The 21,104-nt window shown below is 46.7% G+C and overlaps 1 protein-coding gene across 3 annotated transcripts in view; it reads left to right on the plus strand.

Annotated features, from left to right (window-relative positions):
• Positions 1 to 21,104, plus strand: part of MDN1 (midasin AAA ATPase 1) — a 2,688,524-nt gene that overhangs the window by 2,201,706 nt on the left and 465,714 nt on the right. For all 3 annotated transcript variants that reach the window (XM_069606482.1, XM_069606484.1, XM_069606483.1), the window contains exon 75: positions 6,014 to 6,160. In XM_069606482.1, coding sequence (XP_069462583.1) covers positions 6,014 to 6,160 — 147 coding nt within the window. The remainder of the gene's footprint in view (positions 1 to 6,013; positions 6,161 to 21,104) is intronic.

Consider the following 21,104-nt stretch of genomic DNA (forward strand, 5'->3'; position numbering starts at 1 on the left):
AGTAACCGAAGAAGACGACGACCAGAGACTCCTGCAACCCTTTGCAACACTGAAGCGACCACTGCTGTCCTGACCCAGTTTTCTATGCGACAGAGGAATTCCAGAGAGGACGACTCCTTCCCTTTTACTGGTGGGAACAACCAGTCCCAAGACAAACTTTGATTTGAGCCATCTCCCGAGGTCCCTTGAGTTTCCAGAGCAGAAACAATCCAACTCGTCCAGACCCCCTCATCAGAGTGTGTGGCCGCAGGAACCGAAGATGATTGACCAGGCGAATGGCGTCCTTTGTTGGCGCTGCAGAAAAGGCTCCAAAACCACAGAGTGACCAAAGAAGTTGATGTAAGCCGTGTCAGAGGTCCTCCCTTGAGACTGCTGCTGAGAGATTCCGTCCATTGTCCTGCCCTTCGTGATCAGACCAAGGAATCAGGAGGTCGGGTCCGGAGCTGCAACATCCCGGCGCATCCAGCCACTAATATTTTCTTCTAACCGAAGGTACTGTGTGGAAAAAAAGGTATTGCTTAACTGATTCCAGAAAGTCGCTCCAGAGCATCTGGGTGCGCGTAGAGGTGGCAACCCCCTCTTACCTCAGACCCAAGCTGCTGCTTGTGTCCCTTTAGAAAATCCTTTCACAGGGTCTGCCGTTGGTTAAGCCGTTGTGTATCTTCCTATAGACTGGAAGTATCCACAGGAACTTTTGATTTCTGCTGCTTTGCAAGACTTTAAGTCTCTCCAAACTGCCTTTTAGCTAGGGTTACGTTTTGGACTTTAAATGACTTGCTGTGTCTCAAAACTGCCTCTAGTACCTAAAGCCCTGCTCGGATAACACTAACAAAATGATTTCCTTCCCAGAAGTCACTATCTCATATGTGTATGCTGACGAAATGCAATTACTGTATTACTTTGTGAGTGAGCATTATTACAGAGACTATGGTAGACCTGTCAAACTCCTGTCACAATTGTTTGTTCAGCAACTACCAACTAAGAAGTGCCCTTTTGAAAGTATTGTAAAGTATACCTAAGTGTGTTGGTTTATTTTGCCAACTATTTAACAGTGACTCTTGTGTAAATATAATCTATATTTTATTATGTATGTGTAAGTGTTTCTTTGATAGTCATTACTAACTAGGTTCAGTGTACTTACCTACTGCTCACATCGTCCTCTTAAGATAAGCCTGACTGCTCTGCCACTCTAGCAAGGTGTCCGAGTGGTATGAACTGATGTTAAGAGTTGGGGAATCTACAAACCACTAGGATAGCTTACTAAAGTCTTACCTCCAAGTGGGACTTCAGTAAAACTCCCCCCAACACCTGGTGGCTTGTATCTGCCATTAACTACTGCTCTTCATCTCGAAAACTCACTACACCTAAAGGCATGCATGCATATGCAGTGAGGGCAAAAGCCACTGCAGTAGCATTTCAGTGTCCTGTCCCCTTCCGTTATCAGAAAGGCTGCCACTTGGTCCACGCCATCAGCCTTTTGCCAACATTATTGGTTGGATACCAGTTCCTGGGCTGATGCCAGATTTTGTCAGGCATTGTTGGGAAACCTGTTTGGACTACCTCCACCCGTAAGTTTGCCACCTATGAAATCTCCTATCCGTATGGAGTAAAGGGCACATGATGTAAGAGTAAAAAGGTTACTCACCGTAGTGACTATTGTACTCCTAGTCCATAGTCCCTTTATTCCATACATCCCTCCTGCCATCCCCCATAAAATCAGTTGGGCTGTAGCTGTGCAAGGGGTAAAAAAAGCACTGGTGAGGGTAAGTAGTCGTTCTAACCCACATGTGCAGCCAAGCAAGCAGCCAACCCCAGTGTCGATCTAGAAAAGTAGGCACCCCTCAATCATAAGGTTATGTATTAGTTTGGCCGAAGACCAACCGACTCATGCATTCAGTATTACAGATATATAACCATAAGCTTGACTAAAGTGCGGCCATTTTAAGGTGACTGAAATCGCCATTTTGTTTTCTCTAACGTTTGCTTTTTGCTTTCTGTTAAACTGCTTCACTGAAATAATATTCTGCTTTACTAGTGCACAATGCAAGGCCAAGGGAGACATGTTGAAACATAACGTAGCAACCAGATAGAAATGCCCGGTCTCCTCCCGCGCGCTATCCTTGAAAGAGAGCAGCAAGGCATCCTAATCAGCCCGCAGGTGCCAGCGAGTCTCAAAAACACAGTAGAAATGCTAGAAGAGAACATTAAATGACTTGAATTATGCTCTTCTTTGCGGCCCCCCTTTCCTGATCCCTGAAGAGTCCTGGAGAGCGAGTTGACCCCCAGGACCCAAATAGAAACTAGGAGTGCTAGCGAGAACGGAAGCATTATGTTCTTTTCAATAAAGACTCATGTCTGCAGTCTCACAGAATAGCAAACTGTCGCTAAACGAATGTTTAAGGTGTCATACTTGTCACCATTGTCAATCATCGTGCTCAATTCAAAGGAAAAGTACAAGGGGAGGTATTTGATGTGACACTACTGATTGCAAGATGCTTGTTTTGTATATATGTAACTGATGTATGTTCTTCTCTCTCTTGCGTCCCCTGAGGTCTGGTAAAACGCACGTCGTCGTTGGCCAACAGACTATTTGCTTTGCAATAAACCCTAGATTTTGGAAATACAACCTCATGTCTGGCGTATCAGTTTGTGTGTGGTGATTGTGCCTTGTTTCCATACGCGAGGGTCCCTCATGGGCCCCTTCACCAGCAAGGCAGTGAGCTAGGAGCAGGGCAGAACCTACATAACCATGTGATAGGGGCTTGCCCAAACCCCAGCCAGCCATTCACGAAAACAGGCTGGTGTCTGAGGGTCATACTGGTTAGCCGCTGGGGCTACCACTCTGCCAAAATCAGCCCCACAGGAAGTGCGGGCTAATCCAGGTATCTCTACTAGCCAAATACAGTTAGGAGCAGTATGGTGGCTGCCATGATGGGGTCACAAAGAGCCCGTATGGTCAGAATGGCCATTTTGAGCCTACGTCATGGTCGACTATAGAAACGGGCGCCTTATTAAAGAAAATGGTCGGAAGCAAGATTAAAATAAAGAGATTGGTAGTCTAAAGGATACCAAAAAGGTGAATTGGACTATCAATGCAGTAAATCGCTTTCACCCATCGGTAAGCCAAAATGAAAGCAGCCAGCACCAACCTGTTCCCTAAAACTAAATTACAGTCACCCAATTACTCTAGAGAATGAATGGGGTGCCTGAGAAGCACTCCTGCGACTGGGCACATTAGGAGCACCTGGAGAAGGCCCTCTAGCCAACAAAACGAGAAAAAGGAACTAAAAAAGATCGGGGTAGAAAGCAAAATGTTGAGGGCCTCCAAAAAGTGGCCCTAGAATCCCCAAAATAGAAATTCTGGCTGAATAGGTACACCGACTAAAACCCCAGATCAGTGTCAACCCAGACGTACGAAAAGAAATGTTGAATATTGAAGGTCGCACACAAAAGGGACACTTTCTTCGATCGATTTGGTGCGGTCTTCATTATTCGCCATTTTCACTTTTTCCTGCTCCCTCACCTCCAAACTCCCCCTCCCATTATTACTGCAGCCTCCCCACATCTCGGTCCCTATGCTACCCTTCACACATTTAAATATACCCTGGTGCATACACAAATACCCACACACCTTTCCCCACCCCATCCCCACACCAACATGCACACACACACTTACCTCTCTTCCCATTTCCATCTTCTCCAGCCTGTCAACCCCTGTGCACACTCCTGTGCGGCAGAGGCAGGACAGATTTAGAAAGACCGCTTTGTGCATTTCAGGATCGTTTTTTTTTTCGATTTTAAAAAAAAAAGACCTTTTCACTCGATACCGTGTTCTCTGGAGGACTACCCACCAGCCATAAGCAGCATCCGCAATGGGAGAGGCACTTGGATGAATGAGGATGCAGATCAAGGATAAAGACTGTGCAGCCAGCCAACACAGAACCGTCCCATCACCTGAGCAATGGGTAGAGGTGCCAGAGGATAAACCAAGACTTAATAGAATCAGAGTAGTGGCTATCCACCACTCTTCCAGTCACTGGAGTCGCCCTGCCTCGAGGTGTACGGTCCCGGAGAATTTAACAGTGAGGCTGCCCAGCAGCCAATCAGAAACTGTCCCAGTATGGGACTCCCAATCCAGCCAGCAAAGGAGGACCACAGAAGGAATAGAAAAGCCCACCATGGGATTGTAGGAGACCAAGACTAAACTCGCAGTAAGGACAAAAGGGGCCTTTCTTTGTGGCAATTCTACAGCAATTCATGTAAGAATTTGAGGAATGGACAGCATCTCCCCTCGATCAAGGCATCCACACTTGGGGCTTGCCAAATCCAGCTATCCCGACACGCCAGGCAGATTCAAAGGTTTTCCTGACAAGCACATCTGGCTATCCTTAAAATAGCTAAACACACTGGTACATCACCACAGGCCTATTTAAAGCACTCCAAGGGGTGCAGGGCTGGGCTTCGATTGAACCCATTTCCGAACAATAGCCACTTTCATTCTGCCTGATTTGTGACCCAAAACAAAATGGCCAGAAGTAGGGCTTGCAAAATGCATTAGTACCACTTTGGCTACCCTAATGGTGTATTGGACTACTAAGGGCTAAACATTTCTGCTGCACCTCTGGTAAAGCCAAAACTGAATTACAGCGCCTACCCGTCTACTCCACAGCACAGTACACTTGCAGGGTGATGGAATCATCTTGGGGCCAAAATAGGGTGCTTAAAATGAACCCCTGCTCCTATAAGCCATATGGGCTACCTTAGGAAAGCACATGAAAATGGGTTGTAGTGACAGCAGCACTTCAGTTATAGTCCCTCTGTTCACAAAATAAAGTCAAAAGATCCAGGAATCCCAGCAGGGAAAAGAAAAAAATGTAGGCTTTCCATTGAATGGGACAAGAGAACCCTTAAAATTGTATTCTGTCCGAACAGATGTGAATGCCATTTGCTCCAGTGTGGGACTCAGTTTTCCCTCATGGGCCGGGTACACCATTCATCCTTATTGCTCAGTGACTGAGACCTTGCGTAGCTGGCTGAGATGAGGCTGCCGCAAACCTGTGAGGCTCTGATGTTCTGCATCAGGTTGTCTCTATTCTGGGAGAATCCAAATCCGCAATCACTTTAAATTCCATTTTAGACACCTAAAACCAGACATTATTCTAAAGTGGGAGAATGAGAAACTTTCACAGACATAGTCATGGCTCTGACAGCCTCGAGATTTCAAGACTACAGATAGCATGTCTGAATACTAATCTGCACAGTTTGTGAAGAAGCCCACATAGTATCGATGTGCTGGTACCCACTTTTGGGTGGCCTACAAATGTTTTGAATTAATGCCACTGCGTCATTGGGAGTTCATTGACCCCAATCCTAATGAAAGTGTAGCATGTTCTCCAATTTATTTGTTGAAGGATTGTTTCAAGAGGAATCTCCCAACATTTTAAATGTTCCTTCGGCTCGCCTAGTGATAGCAGTGGTAAAGCGGTTTTGGTTGGCTCTAGCAGTGGTATGGTGGAAATGAGAATACAGGTCAGCACTTCATGATGAATGAACGGATTTCCACACGGGTGTATGAGTGAAAATATGCTTGGTCTCTTTAAAGGTAGGAGAGGACAGTTGAGCAATACTCTGTTACAAAGGCTAAAGAGGGGAGAAAGGTGTTGGACATAACAGCCTTATAGCATTATAAGGCACAGCAACTGTTGGGTAAATAGGCTTAAGCAGTCCAACACAGTCCTGAGAACAATTGTTCAACCCGCGTTTCAGGTAAGTAATACGTTTTGTATACATACAGTCTCGAAAAAATGTTGGCTCTTTCATAGGATTGAAAGATGCCCATTGCAATACTCCAATGGGTAGCAGTACTTTCATTTTCCCGTGGAGGATGAAAACAGTTTCCAATCCCAAGTGTCAGGATGACCACAGACAGTATTTCTAAGTCCAAGCTCCATAGATCAAAGAGAATATTTGAATAGTTATTTGTATTTTCATGGTCCTTAACGTTCTCTTACAGGTGGTGTAATTACATCTGTGCATGATATGCAGGCCATGACTGTAGACCAGACAGCAGATAAAGAGAAAATGAAGTCAGAAGTCAAACATATTTTAATACATAAACAGCGAGCTCTTTCAGATCTCTTCAAAATGCTTACGAAAACTGGTAAGAGAAATGTTCATGTTTTCATATTATGTTCTCAGCCCATGTATTTCAGTGTACATTTAGGTTTACTTCATTTCTAGTCTAGAGGAGTCTGTTATAAAATTGTGTTTTATTGTTCCATTAGCAGGGGTCAAGTCCTAAAAATAAAAGTGGGGGGACTCATCAACAAACGCAATGGGATGTGTTGTCACCAGAAATTAGCATATCAAGGTGAAATATGCACATTTCATTAAATTGGCTTTGCATAACCACCGAAATTGCACAGGACGAATGGCATTTGCCTTTCATAAAATCAACACACACACACACACACACAAAATCAAGAGGAGATTTTCTTCTAATAGTGTTTTTGAAAACGTTAAAAGGTGTGCATGTTTAATACTCCAAGAACCAATACACATGTTTTCCCTGGAACATGCCGAACCAAAATGGGACATTTCACCTTGTATGTAATTCTTCATCTGATTATATAGTGCAGTGGTGAAGTGTCTGGCCTGCAAACCTGATGACTGTGATTTCGATTTTTCCGAGGTCGGCTTTAATTTATAAATTCAAAGAAGACTTTCAATGTTCCTCTTTTTAGCTGGGAGGGACGGAGTCCACCTTCTGAAAAAAGTGGGTGGACTCCGTCCCCCCGCGTGTACCCTCGACTTGAGACCTGTCCAGTAGGCCAACTGCCAGTCAGGGGTGGAGAGCCACAGTTCCAGTTTGTAGGGCTCCATTTTGTTTGATTAGTGTTCAGTATGGAATGTTAGCAGTCTGTGAAAACTGGATACTGTTATTTTAGACACATGGTACATGTGAAAATACCTTCTGCACCTGACAGAACATTTCCGAATTTAAATAGAAGTGGCCAGCCTGGTTGATTTCTGGTCAGATGAGATTCCTTTAGAGCTAACTGCAGGTTTACTCATTGCACTGCAATCTGAGCCTTCAAGTCGGTTTCCATCAACCAAGCTTACCAGTTTAACTCCTCCTGCTCTGATCCAACTGATCCTCTTATTCATTTGAAGACTATCACTGTGATTGCCTAGACCGGACGGACATACATGCACACTCCTCTCTGCGCACACACATCCCATGACCCACTTGTCATTGCCAAGACTCAACTACCCCTATCCCAAAATGCCATCACACACACTTGACTGGTGCACAGTAAATGTCATGGCGCTTTGTGTTTACCTGAATAATGTTTAATTCAAAATCCTGCTGATACATGCTGGACACCCAACAGAATTCCATTTGGGGTTTGAAGCAGGTCCTTTAGTAAAATGTTTGAGTCCCAATTAACCTTATGCTACATATTTGGTTTCTTGACTTTATCTTGCTCTCGGACGGACAGAGACATAGGAAGCAAGCAGGAAAGGAAGGTGTAGTGTATGGGGGACACATTCCCCACACAGACCATATTTTGGAGCGGACAGGGATACAGTACCATTTATCCCCCCTAACTACCCCTCTCTTGGAGCAGAAAGGGCCCACACCTGGCTTCCTGATTCAACAAATTGAGTCCATGTTATTTTACTCAAGATAATTAACACTTCATAATATAGTGGTGTTCACTTCCCTGCTGCCTTACTTGTTGACAACTAAGTTCAGATCAAATGAATGTATTATGTATGTGTTCTGTGTTCACCATTTTACCTACAGTTTTTGTGCTCACTATAGCATAACTTAAGTAGTGTTTATACCTTTCTTTGTGGAATAATACCGATAACATGCAATAACGTAAATTGAAGTGCATATTGATTTGAGTGCCACAATGGTTTTGAAGATAGCTCAGTGTTACGCATTTGTTGCAGAGATCTGGATTCACATTACCAGTTTGCTGTACGTACCAAGTTTCCTTTCTCTGAGGTAGATGAGCTCGAGTTTCTCCAGCATGGGGTCTGGCATGGATTCAGATGCTCATAAATATTCCCTGTCAGGCTGGGAATTCTCAGTAAAAACAAAAAGCATTTTTGCTTTAGCCTGAAAACTGCGTTTCTCCTCTAACCAATCACTGTCCTTTGAGTCATAATGCCCCCATCTAGTGACATTCATCTCCTTAGGTTCCATCCCTTGTGGTCATCTTCAGATTTTTACCACACGTTTGTGTTGGGAGTCCTCTCGTCTTGCTCTTCGCCTATTTGCTGTTTTTTTAGTTTTTTTCGAACAAAACAAATGTATTTATTTTTCTCTGATCGACTACCAGCAGTGGGGACCCGTTGTCGGCGAAGATCTACCTTCATCGCAGATTTTCTCTACAAGCTTTGGAAGGCCCAGGATTGGGTAAACTTCGCACCTTGACAATGTCTGAGGAGAAGAGTCCCTTCAAACTCGGAGCAAAGGTCCTGCGCAGGAAATGTGGACTAAAACGTCTGTCAACCTCAAGTGTCTATTGCCTGCATCCAGACGAAGACAGATGCTAGATTTGCTGCAGATTTCTGGCAAAGACGAAGCAGGGCAGCTATCAAATTGGTGGAGTGGTTCAAAAAGGAGGCGGCCTCTGGCTCAGCCCCCAGGCACAGTCATGCCTCGTCCATGACTGGTCAGCACCATGAGCATGCTCCCACTGAGAAAACCAGGTCAAGGTCCTTTTGAGGAAGCCCCTTCCCAGGGGATCCAAACAAAAGTTAAACACTGCGCTGATGATCAGCTGCGGTCGCCTCAGCTGCAGGACCTCGCTCGGGTAGGGCCCGTTCCCAGTCTTGATCTCCTTCCATGGTGAGCCTACCAGTTCGGGACACGGGTGCCTTCCACGAGGAAGTATTTGACCCCTCTGAAGCACAGATCTTCATCCAAGGCAAGGCTACGAAGGCGCTATCGATGCCACATTTGTATTGCAGGACACCTACCTCCTCGATGGCTGCCAAGTAGACTCCCTAGACTCGCTCAGCTTCGTCGACAATCCCGATGATGAGATGACTACTATTTCTTAATCGAAGGGCAATTATACAACTGCCATCGGTCTTCGGCGGCTCCGTCAACGACCACGGCAGACAAGCCTGTAAGGGTACATGTGCCCATGGTCGCTGCATTCCCGAAGGATCCGTGCAAGATCAGGGAGCTGCTGCCTCCCGTTGATTGCCTCGCCAGGCTGGTTAGGATGTCCCTAACCATGCCTATGTGGGTCCCCAAGGAGGTCCCCACACATCTAAACAAACTCTGATGTTGACCATTTGCCTGAAGACTACTATTCAGATCACAAAGGAGGTCTTGGCCCTCTGCACCAATGTGAGGTTGCATCTCCTCGTGCTCTGTGCTGGGCCCGCTGACGCAGATACAAAAAGCAGGTTAAGAAGAAATGCATCGGATTGAGTGAAACTGACCCCTCCCCCCGTGGAGTGCGTTAATAGTGTTACAACCAGACGCAGTTTGGATTCCCTTGGCCCCTTTAAAAATGGCAAAACATCAAAACCACAAGCTGAAGGTCGCCCAACACTTTGACAAGCATCGAACACTACGGGCTAGGGTAAAGATAGAGGGAGTCGGCATCCGGTGTCAAAGGGGGCCTTCTCTTATCCAGAATCTCCTTCGTGCCAAAAGGAAGTGGCACCAATGGGAGATCTGCTCACATACAGGCACACCAGATGTGGACCAATTACTGACCACGGTGGTCCCAGTCATTCACAGCACACCAGACTCTCTGGCACCCAGGATGTGCATTGGAACTAGATCGTCCAGCCCACATCCCGGAAGCGCACACACAGGGCATGCAGAAGCCCACGAAAACTTGGTGTTTTGTGGGAGATTGCATGCCCAAATAAGGAGTGATCCGGGTCGGGGGTAAGATGGCCATAGGACAGGACGAAGAACCTCGTGGCATGGTCATTTTGGGAGCCAGGCCACCTTCCTGTGCCAACAGCGGCAAACACGGTTTGCCTGGCCAACAAAGGGTTCAAATATATATACGTAAAGGTAAGCTGCCACCAGCCCTGTCCAAGGCACATCTGCACTCCTAAATCCTTGGAGGGGGTCTAGGGCCTTTGGAAATGAATCTAACACCCAAGTGCACTGTACTGTAAGGCACATTTTGCACTTGTAACATGTTACAGAAAAGTTGCAACATTGGCAAAGACTAAGGGAAACAAAGTCTCCCAGTACTTGGGGTCTTTAAGGGCATGTCAGCTTCCCCTTAACAACGAAAGCCCAGTGGAGTGCAGCTGAAGGCTGTGCTTCACTAGCAAAATTAGACTATGGTGTTTAAAACAGTAGCAAAAATTTGGAGGGGGTACACAACTGGAAGAAAACTTCACATAAATGGGAATCTTTCCTAACACTGACTGTTAGGAAAGATTCCCTTTCACAATTGGATTGTGATAGGTCATTGGGGCTTGTATAATCCCCTCAATGCCGGGACCAAAAGGGAAGGCGACCACTGCAAAAAAGGGTGTGGTTCGAGACGTAAAGGACGGCCAACTAGAGAGGTGCTGGCGACAACATTCCGAAGAGAACCCTATAGGTGAGAGAGACACATTACAGAAGGGAAGAGGGTCCCGATGAGATCGGAGACCTGACACTTAACAAGGCGGACTTGACAGCTTGCCCTAGTTGATTGGAAGGAAGGATGACGCCGACTTTGCAGAATCAGATCGGTAGTCTCGAGGAAGATCTAAGGAATTGCCTGAAGGAGATTAGAGAGGACATAAATACTCTAGGGATCTGGGTAGATACCACGGAGCAAGATCAATCAGTGGTATCTAACGAAGTAAGGCAGAACTCAGAACTGCTGGAACACATCACAATGGCTACACCTAATCTGGAAATGCAAACGGAAGATTTTGAGAATTATTCCCAGAGATCGAACATTGGGATAAATGGTTTGGCTGAAACAACCACTGATACCAACCTTAAAGCTGTAACAACAATGCTTTGTGAATATGTTGTTGGATGCTGCACCGGACGACATCCACATAGATCGAATTCACTGGGTAGGTCTAAGAAGATCTGGGCAGGGGGACAGACCCCGAGACGTTCTGGCTGCGCTTCCTTCATATGAAGTTAACCCCTTAAGTGCCAAGGACGAGGTATCTCGTCCTTGCGATTACCTCCCCAGTGCCAAGGACGAGATAGCTCGTCCTTGGCACTTAAGGGGTTAATGAAGGAGAAAATGTTAGAAGGCTTTGATTGGTGAAATACCAAAATCACCAAAAAAGGCTTTGGCACTGGGGGGGAAAACACATGGCAGTTAAAAGAAGGCATACACTATGCAGCTCGTAGCCATACAGCCATCACAGTCAATGGGTCAAAGGTACTACTTTTTCAAGATTTGGCTGCAACTGTGTTAAAGAAGAGGAGAGCGATGGAGGCAGTCACCAGGGTTCTGACAGGCATAAAGATTCCCTACAAATGCACCTTTCCGTTTGGCATCCTATTCTCCTAGGATGGTTGTTAGGGAGAATTCTCTGTTTAGGCTGAATTTCCTAACCTAGTGAGTCCCCCAGCAGCTTTGATGGATTTCTGGAGGTTTTTTTTCATCCTACCAAGAGTGAGAGACTCTTCCTCCCACTCTTGGACATGAATGTGGTTAATTCCTTTGAATGTCAATGTGTTCTATGGGCTATGGGGTCTTTTACTCCATAGGGTCTCATATGTTTTACTACGTGTGTTACACCGCACCCTCCGTGCCGTAACACTGGGGCGTCCTAGAGGATCCCCACCATAGACTCCATACCCTGGGACTGACTACTGTCTCCCAGGGCATGTAAAGTCACCATTGGCTTTACTAGACCTACATTTACTAACAGAACTAGTACAAACCATCCTATTGTGGACGTACTGGTAGGGGTAATTCGATTACCCCTGGGTCTGTTATTCGAGGGGGCACTGTCCCGTCCCCCCTCGTCGAGTTTTGGCTGGTGGCAGTGGAAACTACTTTTTATATTCGACCGCGAATATATTCCTATGGGATTCTTCCCATTGTTGGAGGCTAATACTTTTTCACATTGGTCTCTAACATACCACCGGTTTATTTATCTTAAATAAATCCACCGGTTGGTATTTTCTGCCAGAACTCGGTTTTTAAAATGGCGTATGTGTTCGCCTCTGTAACTCCGAACCAAAGGTTGAGCCCTTTGTTCCACTTTTGGCGGGCTTCTACACAGAAGCCCTCCACAGTGGTGCCATTTTGTCTGGGTACCACAGGGGGTGTGGGAGGGGGTTCAGGCACCCTGGACTGAGTTGCCTTGCCAACTCAAGTCGCACTCTGGTGTGATTGGCACAAGTGGTGAGCCGCCCCGCTCACCACTTAGCATGTTTGAGTGACAGCTAGGCTGAATGAATGACATAAAAGCAGGGCTTTTGGGACTGGAATTTCAGACGTCGCCACAGGACCTAAGAATCCGACGAGGGTAAAGCTGAGCCGACCTGCAACGACGACACCTCCGGTGGAGCCCTGCTGAACCGACTCACCACTTCCCAACGATAGAGGAGATCTCCCTGCTGGAGAGTCTTCTTCCCTTGACTGGTGGGAACAACCGGTCCCTTGCTTTTTCTTCGCTTCCAGGACGTCTAGTGGTCGAATTGCCCGTGCTGAGCACCCCGGCAACCGGATAGCCACTAACCACTGTACCGCGACCAAAAGGTGGTGCCTTGTGACTGAGCACTCCGCGGCTGGTCTCTTCCCTGGTGGTGCAACGATCTTCGCTTTCCTCGACGACGAGAGCATCTCTTCTTCTGGCAAAGTCCCGACTTGCATCCACCACCAGGAACAACTGCCCCCGCCGGAGCTGTCTCTTCACTTTCAAGGTACCGTGTCCACCTGGCTTCCCTTGTGACGGTTAGCGTGAGGTGTCTTAAATCCTTACCTTTCCACTGGGTCGCCTCCAGACCTTCTTACTTTTGTTCTAAACTGGTCCAACCTTTCTGTGACAATTTGCTACAAAGACTCAAAGTGCATTTCCACTGTGATACTTGTGGGACATATCGCCTTGCCTCTCTCCGAGTGGGCCTGCCCTCTGAACTTTGATCTACAGTAGACCCTGCCTTGCTTGTCTTGCATTTACTTCGTAAAAGTGTTGGTACCGAGTTGGTTTCATACCTTGCCTTTTTTTCTCTCCCGTTCTAACGAATATTAGAGTGCCATCTAGGTTAAAGCATTCACCTCTGTCTGCAAATAAGTGGTGCCGGTGAACCTAGACTTGTCAAAGTATTGTTAGGGGATTGATATACTTATAGTAATTGTGATTGAAGTTGTTTGCCGTATTAGTGCCAGCGTGTTTTTCATAGATGTGTTCTTAAATAAATGTATATCTTTACACCCAGGCTCTGATCAGTGTCTGCTTGTTCTACTGTGTAAATTACCCTATCTTGTATACTCTAAATACTGCCTAACTCATCTTGAGAGAAGTCCGACTGCTCAGCCACAGCTACCAGGTAAATCTGGGTGGTACAGACTGCTGCCAATTGGGTTTACTGCTAACTCCTGTAGTCTTAAACTTTTTGCAGTGGTCCCAGAGGGAACTGCACAGGTTTCTGCCTAACAATGGTAAAAAGCATAGAGCTACCATATGCTCGGAAAGCCTATCCATCTTAGGTTTGGAAGAAGATGACGTGGCAACAGGAGAGGAGCGACTGGACCCCCTCGGGCAAGGAAGGAGACCGTTGGAATGGTCTGGCCCACAAGGGAGAAGAGGAGAGAAGCCAAATGGTCCTCCCACCAAGCTGCGAGGGCATAGTAAACGCTGATGGAGTTGAACGCTGTTTAATCAAGGAACAAAAGTTTAAACATAGAACTTGAAAAGAACACCATTGTATAATTTGTTGTGGGGTGGATAAGGTGGCTGGGACAAGAGAGGAGGAAGGACTTGGTCAATGAAGAAACGGATTGGGCGGAATCGAGATACTTGACTGGATTTTGGAATCGTTTGGGGGGTTAGTTCTCTGTTAGTTCCGGGTTTGAACATGGGCCGGTTCCCTAGAAGTGTTGGGATGAGTCATAGGATACCGAGCAGAGATGTGTGGAGAGGGGGGCAGTAGGGGAAATCAGTTGGAGATAGGGAAGGGGTGGGTTGGAGAGGGGGTAGATCAAAGTCCTATAGAACAAAGTTTCATCCGCTTAATTGAGCATGATGGCTACATAGACAAAAATACAGTCAGTATGTCTATAAGATTATCCCAAAACACATACGGGGACTGAATACCCCGACAAAGAGTAAAAAGCTAGAGATGCAGATAAGGGACTAGCAGAAACACTTCTGCTCCAAGAAACCCACCTTTGAAGAGCGGACAAATCCTGATTCCGACTGAGCCACTTTTCGCAGATTTTCCAAGCTAATGCAAAGGGGAAAACGGTCAGAGTCATGATGAGTCTCAGACACATTAGACGCCAAGGTACTTCGTGCATTATTAAACCCTAATTTCAAATACATTTTCCTTTGACTAACCATAGGGAATAAGGAGGTAACTATAGGGGCATTGTATGCCCCCAACCATGGACAGGAAGAGTTTCTACATATAGTGTTAGAGAAACTGGAACAATATGCGGAGGCAGAGATACTGCTAACTGGGGATTTTAGGGGCAGGCCATCGGATACATTATAAGAGATGTTTTCGAATATAGCCTTGAAAGATCTCTTGAGAGTTAAAAAAGTAAATGAGAACGGATATACATGTTTTTCACATGTGCACCACACGTTGTCGAGAAAAGATTACACCTGGGGCACTAGTAGATATAGCGGTGGATTCAATCTCATTGTCTGACCATGCCCCCATAAAGGTAATGCTATGGGCTTGGAAACAGGGAAACAGATTGTGGACATGGACCCTCCCAATGGAGGTATTGCATGAGACTGTTTCACAGGAAACTCTTGGAGGGAAAATCAATGAATATTTTTTAAACTAATACTACACGGGGAGTGTCCTTGGACAATGTGTGGAATGCCTTTAAAGCAGTGATTAGAGGTGAGATGATCTTACTCCAAAAACAAAGATCTAAACAGAGGGATAGGTAGTGGAAGGACATACTGGGTAAGGCACAAATGGAAATGGCTGAAAAAAAGTAGGGAGGGATATGAAAAAAATGGTGGAATTGCGCCGCACAAGACGAGCTGAGAAATCCTTACTCAGTATAAATCAAGGCTACTATATCAAAGCTAATTAAGGCCGATAGATTACTCGTAAGACAATTGAAATGACAAAATTCGATTCGCCATATTGATGGTATAAAACAAAGCGACGGATCTATAGTTATGGAAAGTGACAATATTGTGAAATCCTTTTAGTCGTACTACAAACAATTGTACTCAACGGAATGCCCAAACCCGGTAACAATTGAGAGGGTCCTCAATGTACTACAGATGCCATAAGTAACTCTCGGGGACAGGGAGTTATTGGAAGGAGACATAAGAGAAGAAGAGGTAGAAAAAATGATAGGCGCTCCCCAGAAATAAGGCGCCATGCCCAGGTGGCTTTTCAACTGCATTTTACAAGACTTTTATTAAGGAGTTGGTTCCCATTTTAACAAAAGTATTTAACTCATTTCGACAGAGCAGGAAAATAATGCAATCAATGACAGAAGCAAAGGTGATCCTGAGACCAATCAGGATTTACAATGGGGAGACAAACATGGGACCACACAACAACACTGATCTTCCTTAGACGCTGAAGAGGCATTCGATAGGGTTGAATGGCCATATCTATTTGAGACGATGAAACACATGGGTTTTGGCCCAAACTTTTTATAGGTGGTAAAGGTAAATTATAATGATCCATCAATGCGCCTCTCTATTAATTCATGCTTATCCAACGTCATAAACATGAAACGCAGGACAAGGCAAGGGTGTCCCCTATCCACCATACTATACGCAATCTATCTGGAACCATTGTTATTTTCGATCCGTCAAAAAAATGGGATAGGGGGCATTCCTTTCGGGGGTTGGGGGAGTGCACAAGACTGCAGCATACGCAGGCGGCATGTTAATGACATTGGTAGAACCCGAAACATCAATCCCAGCAATGGTAACAATATTGGAAGAGCAAGATGTCGGGCCTTAAAATAAACATGACAAAATCTGAACTATTTGGTTTTGGTCTCTCAAGAGACAAAACATCTAAAATGCATAAATTCTGCCCCTTTGGAACATGTAGTTGTGACTTAACATACTTAGGGATAAAATTGGCCAACAATGTCGTTTATTTGTCCTAAGCAAACTATCTTGACTCAATAAAGAAGATATGAAAAGATTTCAATAGATGGAACTCGTTTGGACAGCCTCTCAGAGCTGGCTATACTTCCGCTGCTGCTGCTGGAACCGAAGTGCCAGGGACATGAACACCAAATCGAGTGTATCACTTCTAAGTCGGACCCGAGCACCAGGAAGATCCTCCGGACTTCTCTGAAGCAGGACTGACCAAGCCTGAGCCACCTCAACAGAGTGCTGGACCCCAAATGCAACGAAAGTCCGAAGTAGTATCCGAGAACCACAGTGTTGCTATTTGCGGTCATACGCGAGGACCTGAAACTGCGAAGTGCCGCTGAATTGAAGTTTGCCCATTGCTGCCGCTGACCTTCCCATTGCAGTGCAGGAGTCCCCAGACGTCCTCCCTCTTGTCCCCATGACTGAGGCCCAGGAACACCAGAATCTGCAGAGCTGCGCAGGAACAGATGCCAGCTGGAACCATTTCTTCTAACCAGAGGTACTGCAAAGTCTCGGAGAACTTAACTCTTGTTGTGTAGCCTTATTTGCTCTCATTTGAGACTTGTCTTGGTTGCCCTTGCCGAGTTGCTTACAGCGTTGCCCCTCACAAGCCTCCCAGCTTGTCTCCCTTCAAGTGAATCTTTTTTTTTCTAAAGACATTGTGCAAAACTTTACCTTGCCTAAGAGGCGCTTCAGCTTCCCTAGACTTAAACTAACATTGGCTGTCGTGGCTCCCTGAGAGACTCTTCTTACCTTTTTACTATGTGCCTTTACCTTTTCCCCAGGAAAGAGTTAAATGTACTCAACATTGGAAGGTTCAAAAAGTACTTAACTGTTTATTAATTATTTATTAACCTTTGTTTTATTCCTATATCTAACTTTTGCACATAACTCAATATTGCCCTAAATGTAGGAGTGATATATCCATGTACACAGTGCCCTAGCTGTTTGTCACCTGGGGGTGTAGGAAGTGTCTGTGTGCCACCCCCAATGGGTATCATCTGATTTAGAGAAACAGAGTGTTTTGAAGTGTATTATAAATTGTTACATGTTTTGCTCCCTTCTGAAGAAGGCCTATATAACTGACAAATAAATTAATAATTGTTTAATCAAGAAACTTTGAGTGTAAGTGTTTATTTGAATAATTGTCTCTGTGAAACTCTGTGTTACAACACTACTGCTCACATTGACCCCTCTTGAGATAAGTCTGGCTGCTCAGCCACACTACCAACCTGTGTACTATAGACTTATACCAAAGGTTGAGTTCCTATTGCCCAGAAGTCAAGGTTGCTGTAGTCTTCCAAAGGATACTGCGCAAATCTTGCCTAACACCTCACCAGGCTCTAACCACCCATCCAAAAAAACCACACCCTGTGTTGGACCTCAATGTAGTGTTGGGCGCCTTGGCGCGCAAACCATTCTAGCAATGGCGTCCGCGGACATCAGGCTGGTCACCATTAAAATAGCTTGGTTGGTGTGTCTCACCTGGCTCTGAGTCAGCGAGATTCAGGCACTGGTGGCTTCAGAACCCTATACTACTTTTCACAAGAATAAGGTGGTCCTGACAGCACCCCCGTTGTTCCTACCTAAGGTAACCTCTGCTTTCCATCTAAACGAGGAGCTAGACTTACCTAAGTTTTTTGCCGACCCTAAAGATGATGCTCAGAGGGTATTGCAGTGTCTGGAAGTCAAACGTGCTCTGAAATTCTATCTGCACAGGACCAAGGGCTTCCGCAAGTCTGTGCTCTGTTGATCACCTTCGGGGGGGGGGGGGTCAAGCCCTATCGGTTATTAGGCATCCAAGGCCTACATAGCAAGGTGGATGGTTTCGGCCATCAAGGAGGCCTATGAGGAGCAGCACAAACTGCTTCCAGCTAACATGCACGCCCACGCTGTCGGAGCCAAGGCCACGGCCATCTCATTCCAGCTGCAAATGCCGTGGCAGGTCATCACCAGGGCGCCCACCTGGGCCACCCCTTTGGCTTTCTGTAAGCACTACTGTTTGGACGCCGGCTCTAAGTCGGACGCGACTTTCCGACAGGCGGTTCTAAGGAATCTGTTTCCTTAAGGAGGGTCTCCTCTCCACCCTGGGGCTACATTCAGTTGTAATCACTCATGCAGTATGGAGGAAAGGGGACGAGACGTAAAAGTAATTAATAGTTATTCACCCTAGTGACTAACCTACTCTTAGTCACCTTTCCTCCATACGTCCCACCATCCTCCCCCCTAATAATACTTACTGGTGTCATTAGGCAATGTTAAATATTGTCGACGCGTCAGTGGGGACTGAGGAGCGGCACCGTTGGATGGAGATAGGGGAGCGCATCATCCCAGGGCCACGTCCCTGCGCGCCTCTAAATTTAAAGTGGAATAATGTTTTTTTTGATGAAAAAGGTTCCGTCTCCCGTCCCTAGCGAGGGATGCCCATGCAGTATGGAGGAAAGGGGACTATGGACTAATAGTATGTTAGTCACTACGGTGAGTAACTATTAATTTCTGGGTGACCGGCTTAACACATTAACTTGGTAGTTGTCCCCCCTCGGAGGAGATGGTAGTAGCCATACAAGGTAAAGTACAGCGCGTGTTATCGATGCAGACAACAGTGCATGCAATCAAGTTGCTACTGGGCATGATGTCCTCCTGCATCATCCTCGTCCACCTCTGCAGACTTCAGATGAGGTCTCTCCAGGAGTTCCTGGATGCGAGGTGGATGCAAGTATCGGGGACCTTTGTGGACAAGATCTCTCTCAATGAGGGAGCTATGTTGGGCAATACAGTGGTGGGTTGTACTGCCGCATCTCATCCAGGGCACTCAGTTTCATGTCCTGCGTTACCAAGAGACAGTCACCACGGACGCCTCTCAAGAAGGCTGGGGAGTTCACACTGAACAGTTACACGCCAGAGGCTTCTGGCAACTGGAAGAAAAGGGCCTCCACATCAACGTCTTGGAACTTCCGGCCGTAGTCTAGGGCTTAGTCTTTTCTGGCCTAGTTGAAGGGCAAGGTGGTGTGCATCTTCACAGACAACACCCCCACCATGTTCTACATCCAGAAGCAAGGAGGGACCCCTCTCCAGCACTCTCCAAGGAGGCCCAGGACCTGTGGCACTGGGCCATTCGTCACATGTTCCTCGTCCCTTTTCTCCTGGCGGGCGTCAAGAACACCATTGCAGACTCTCTCAGCAGGGAGCTGCGTTCTTGCCACAAGTGGGAACTTCGCAAAGGTCAGGTGCACCTTCGGTTCAACAAATGAGGCCATACCCAGATCGATCTCTTCGCGACAACGGCGAACTCCAAGTGCCAGAAGTTCGCCAGCAGGTTCCCTCAGCTGAGGTGCATGGGGCACAGGTTCTCGTTCCCATGGTAGGGATGGTTACTGTACATTTTTCCTATGTTTACACTCCTGTGTGAGATCAACACACTCTGACAGTGCCACTGCAGGATAATACCCGTCGCCCCAGCGTGGCTGCAATACATTTGGGACCCAAACTTACTGCGTCTGTCAGTGGCACCATCCATTAGCCTGCCACTGTTCCCGGACCTTCTCACCAGAGAGGGGGGATTGGCGATTCTTTACCACGTCCCAGAGTCGCTGAACCTGAGGGCATGGCTCCTGTAGCCCTAGAGTTTGGGGATATGCTTTACCTGCTGAATGTAAGGACATCCTGGCATGGGCCAGAGCCTCGTCAACATTGAAGTGCTACAGCCATAAATGCAAGCGCTTCTCCGTGTGGTGCCGGACTCCGAAGATTACCCTTCTGTGTGTCACAGCTACCAACTTCTACCATACTTGATTTCCATTGCCACGGTGGGATTGGCTCACGCCTCTATCAAGGTGCATCTTGCTGCCATATCCCGGTACACCAGGTCTGAGGGTAGTCCTTCGCTGTGGTCGCACAGCCTTGTCAAGGAGTTCCTTAAGGGTCTCTTCAGGATTTTCCTGCCAGAGACTGCTCCTGCCCTGCTCAGTGTAGTGCTAACTAAGCTCATGGGCGCTCCTTTTGAACCTATGCATCAAGTCCCGCTCAAGTTTCTCTCGTGGAAGACAGCGTTCCTTGTGGCTATCACCTCGGCTAGGTGGGTCGGGAAGATCCAGGCCCTGTCTTGAAAGCAGCCTTACTTGTCTTTCCACGCTTCAAAGGTGGTACTGCGTACAAACCCGACCTTTATTCCAAAGGTACCGTCAGAATTCGACCTCCACAAACCTTTGGTGTTAAGTCTTCTTCCCGAATTAGTCATCGCCAGCGGAAAGGGCCTTGCCTTCACTGGATGTTGCTTGAGCCTTATAGTTCTTTGTGGCGCATACAAAGAATTTTCAGCAGACTTCCCAGTTGTAAATCACAGAAAGGCCTTATCAACGGCTTCCGTCTCCAGGTGGCTCTCCGGCTGCATCATGCCCTGTCATCGAATGGCTGGCAGCTGCCAGGCCGGCCAAGAGCCCACTCTACCAGATCCATTGCAGCAACCACAACGTTTCTCTCTGGTGTGCCCCTGTCCGACATCTGCCGGGTTGCTGCCTGGAGGCAGGTCCATGCACACCTTCACAAGGTTCTACTGCATCGACAGGGATTCCAGGGAGGAGTCTCGAGTCGGCCAAGCGGTGCTACGCAACCTGTTTGAGATGAGTCTGTACCAGAGGTGAGTGTTGCTTCTGTTGAGCATTGCCACCTCCCGTGGTTGTGTATATGTACTGCTGTGTAATAGTTATTCATGAGCATGTGAATCTATGCCAGACCCCATGCTGGAGAAGGTTTGTAACTTACCTGTAACTGTTGTTCTCCCGCATGGGTCTGTCATGGATTTGCATTTGAACCCTCCCTCCTTCCCC

This window comes from Ambystoma mexicanum, chromosome 4p (genome assembly GCF_040938575.1).
Source record: "Ambystoma mexicanum isolate Mex_15411 chromosome 4p, UKY_AmexF1_1, whole genome shotgun sequence".
NCBI lineage: Eukaryota > Metazoa > Chordata > Amphibia > Caudata > Ambystomatidae > Ambystoma > Ambystoma mexicanum.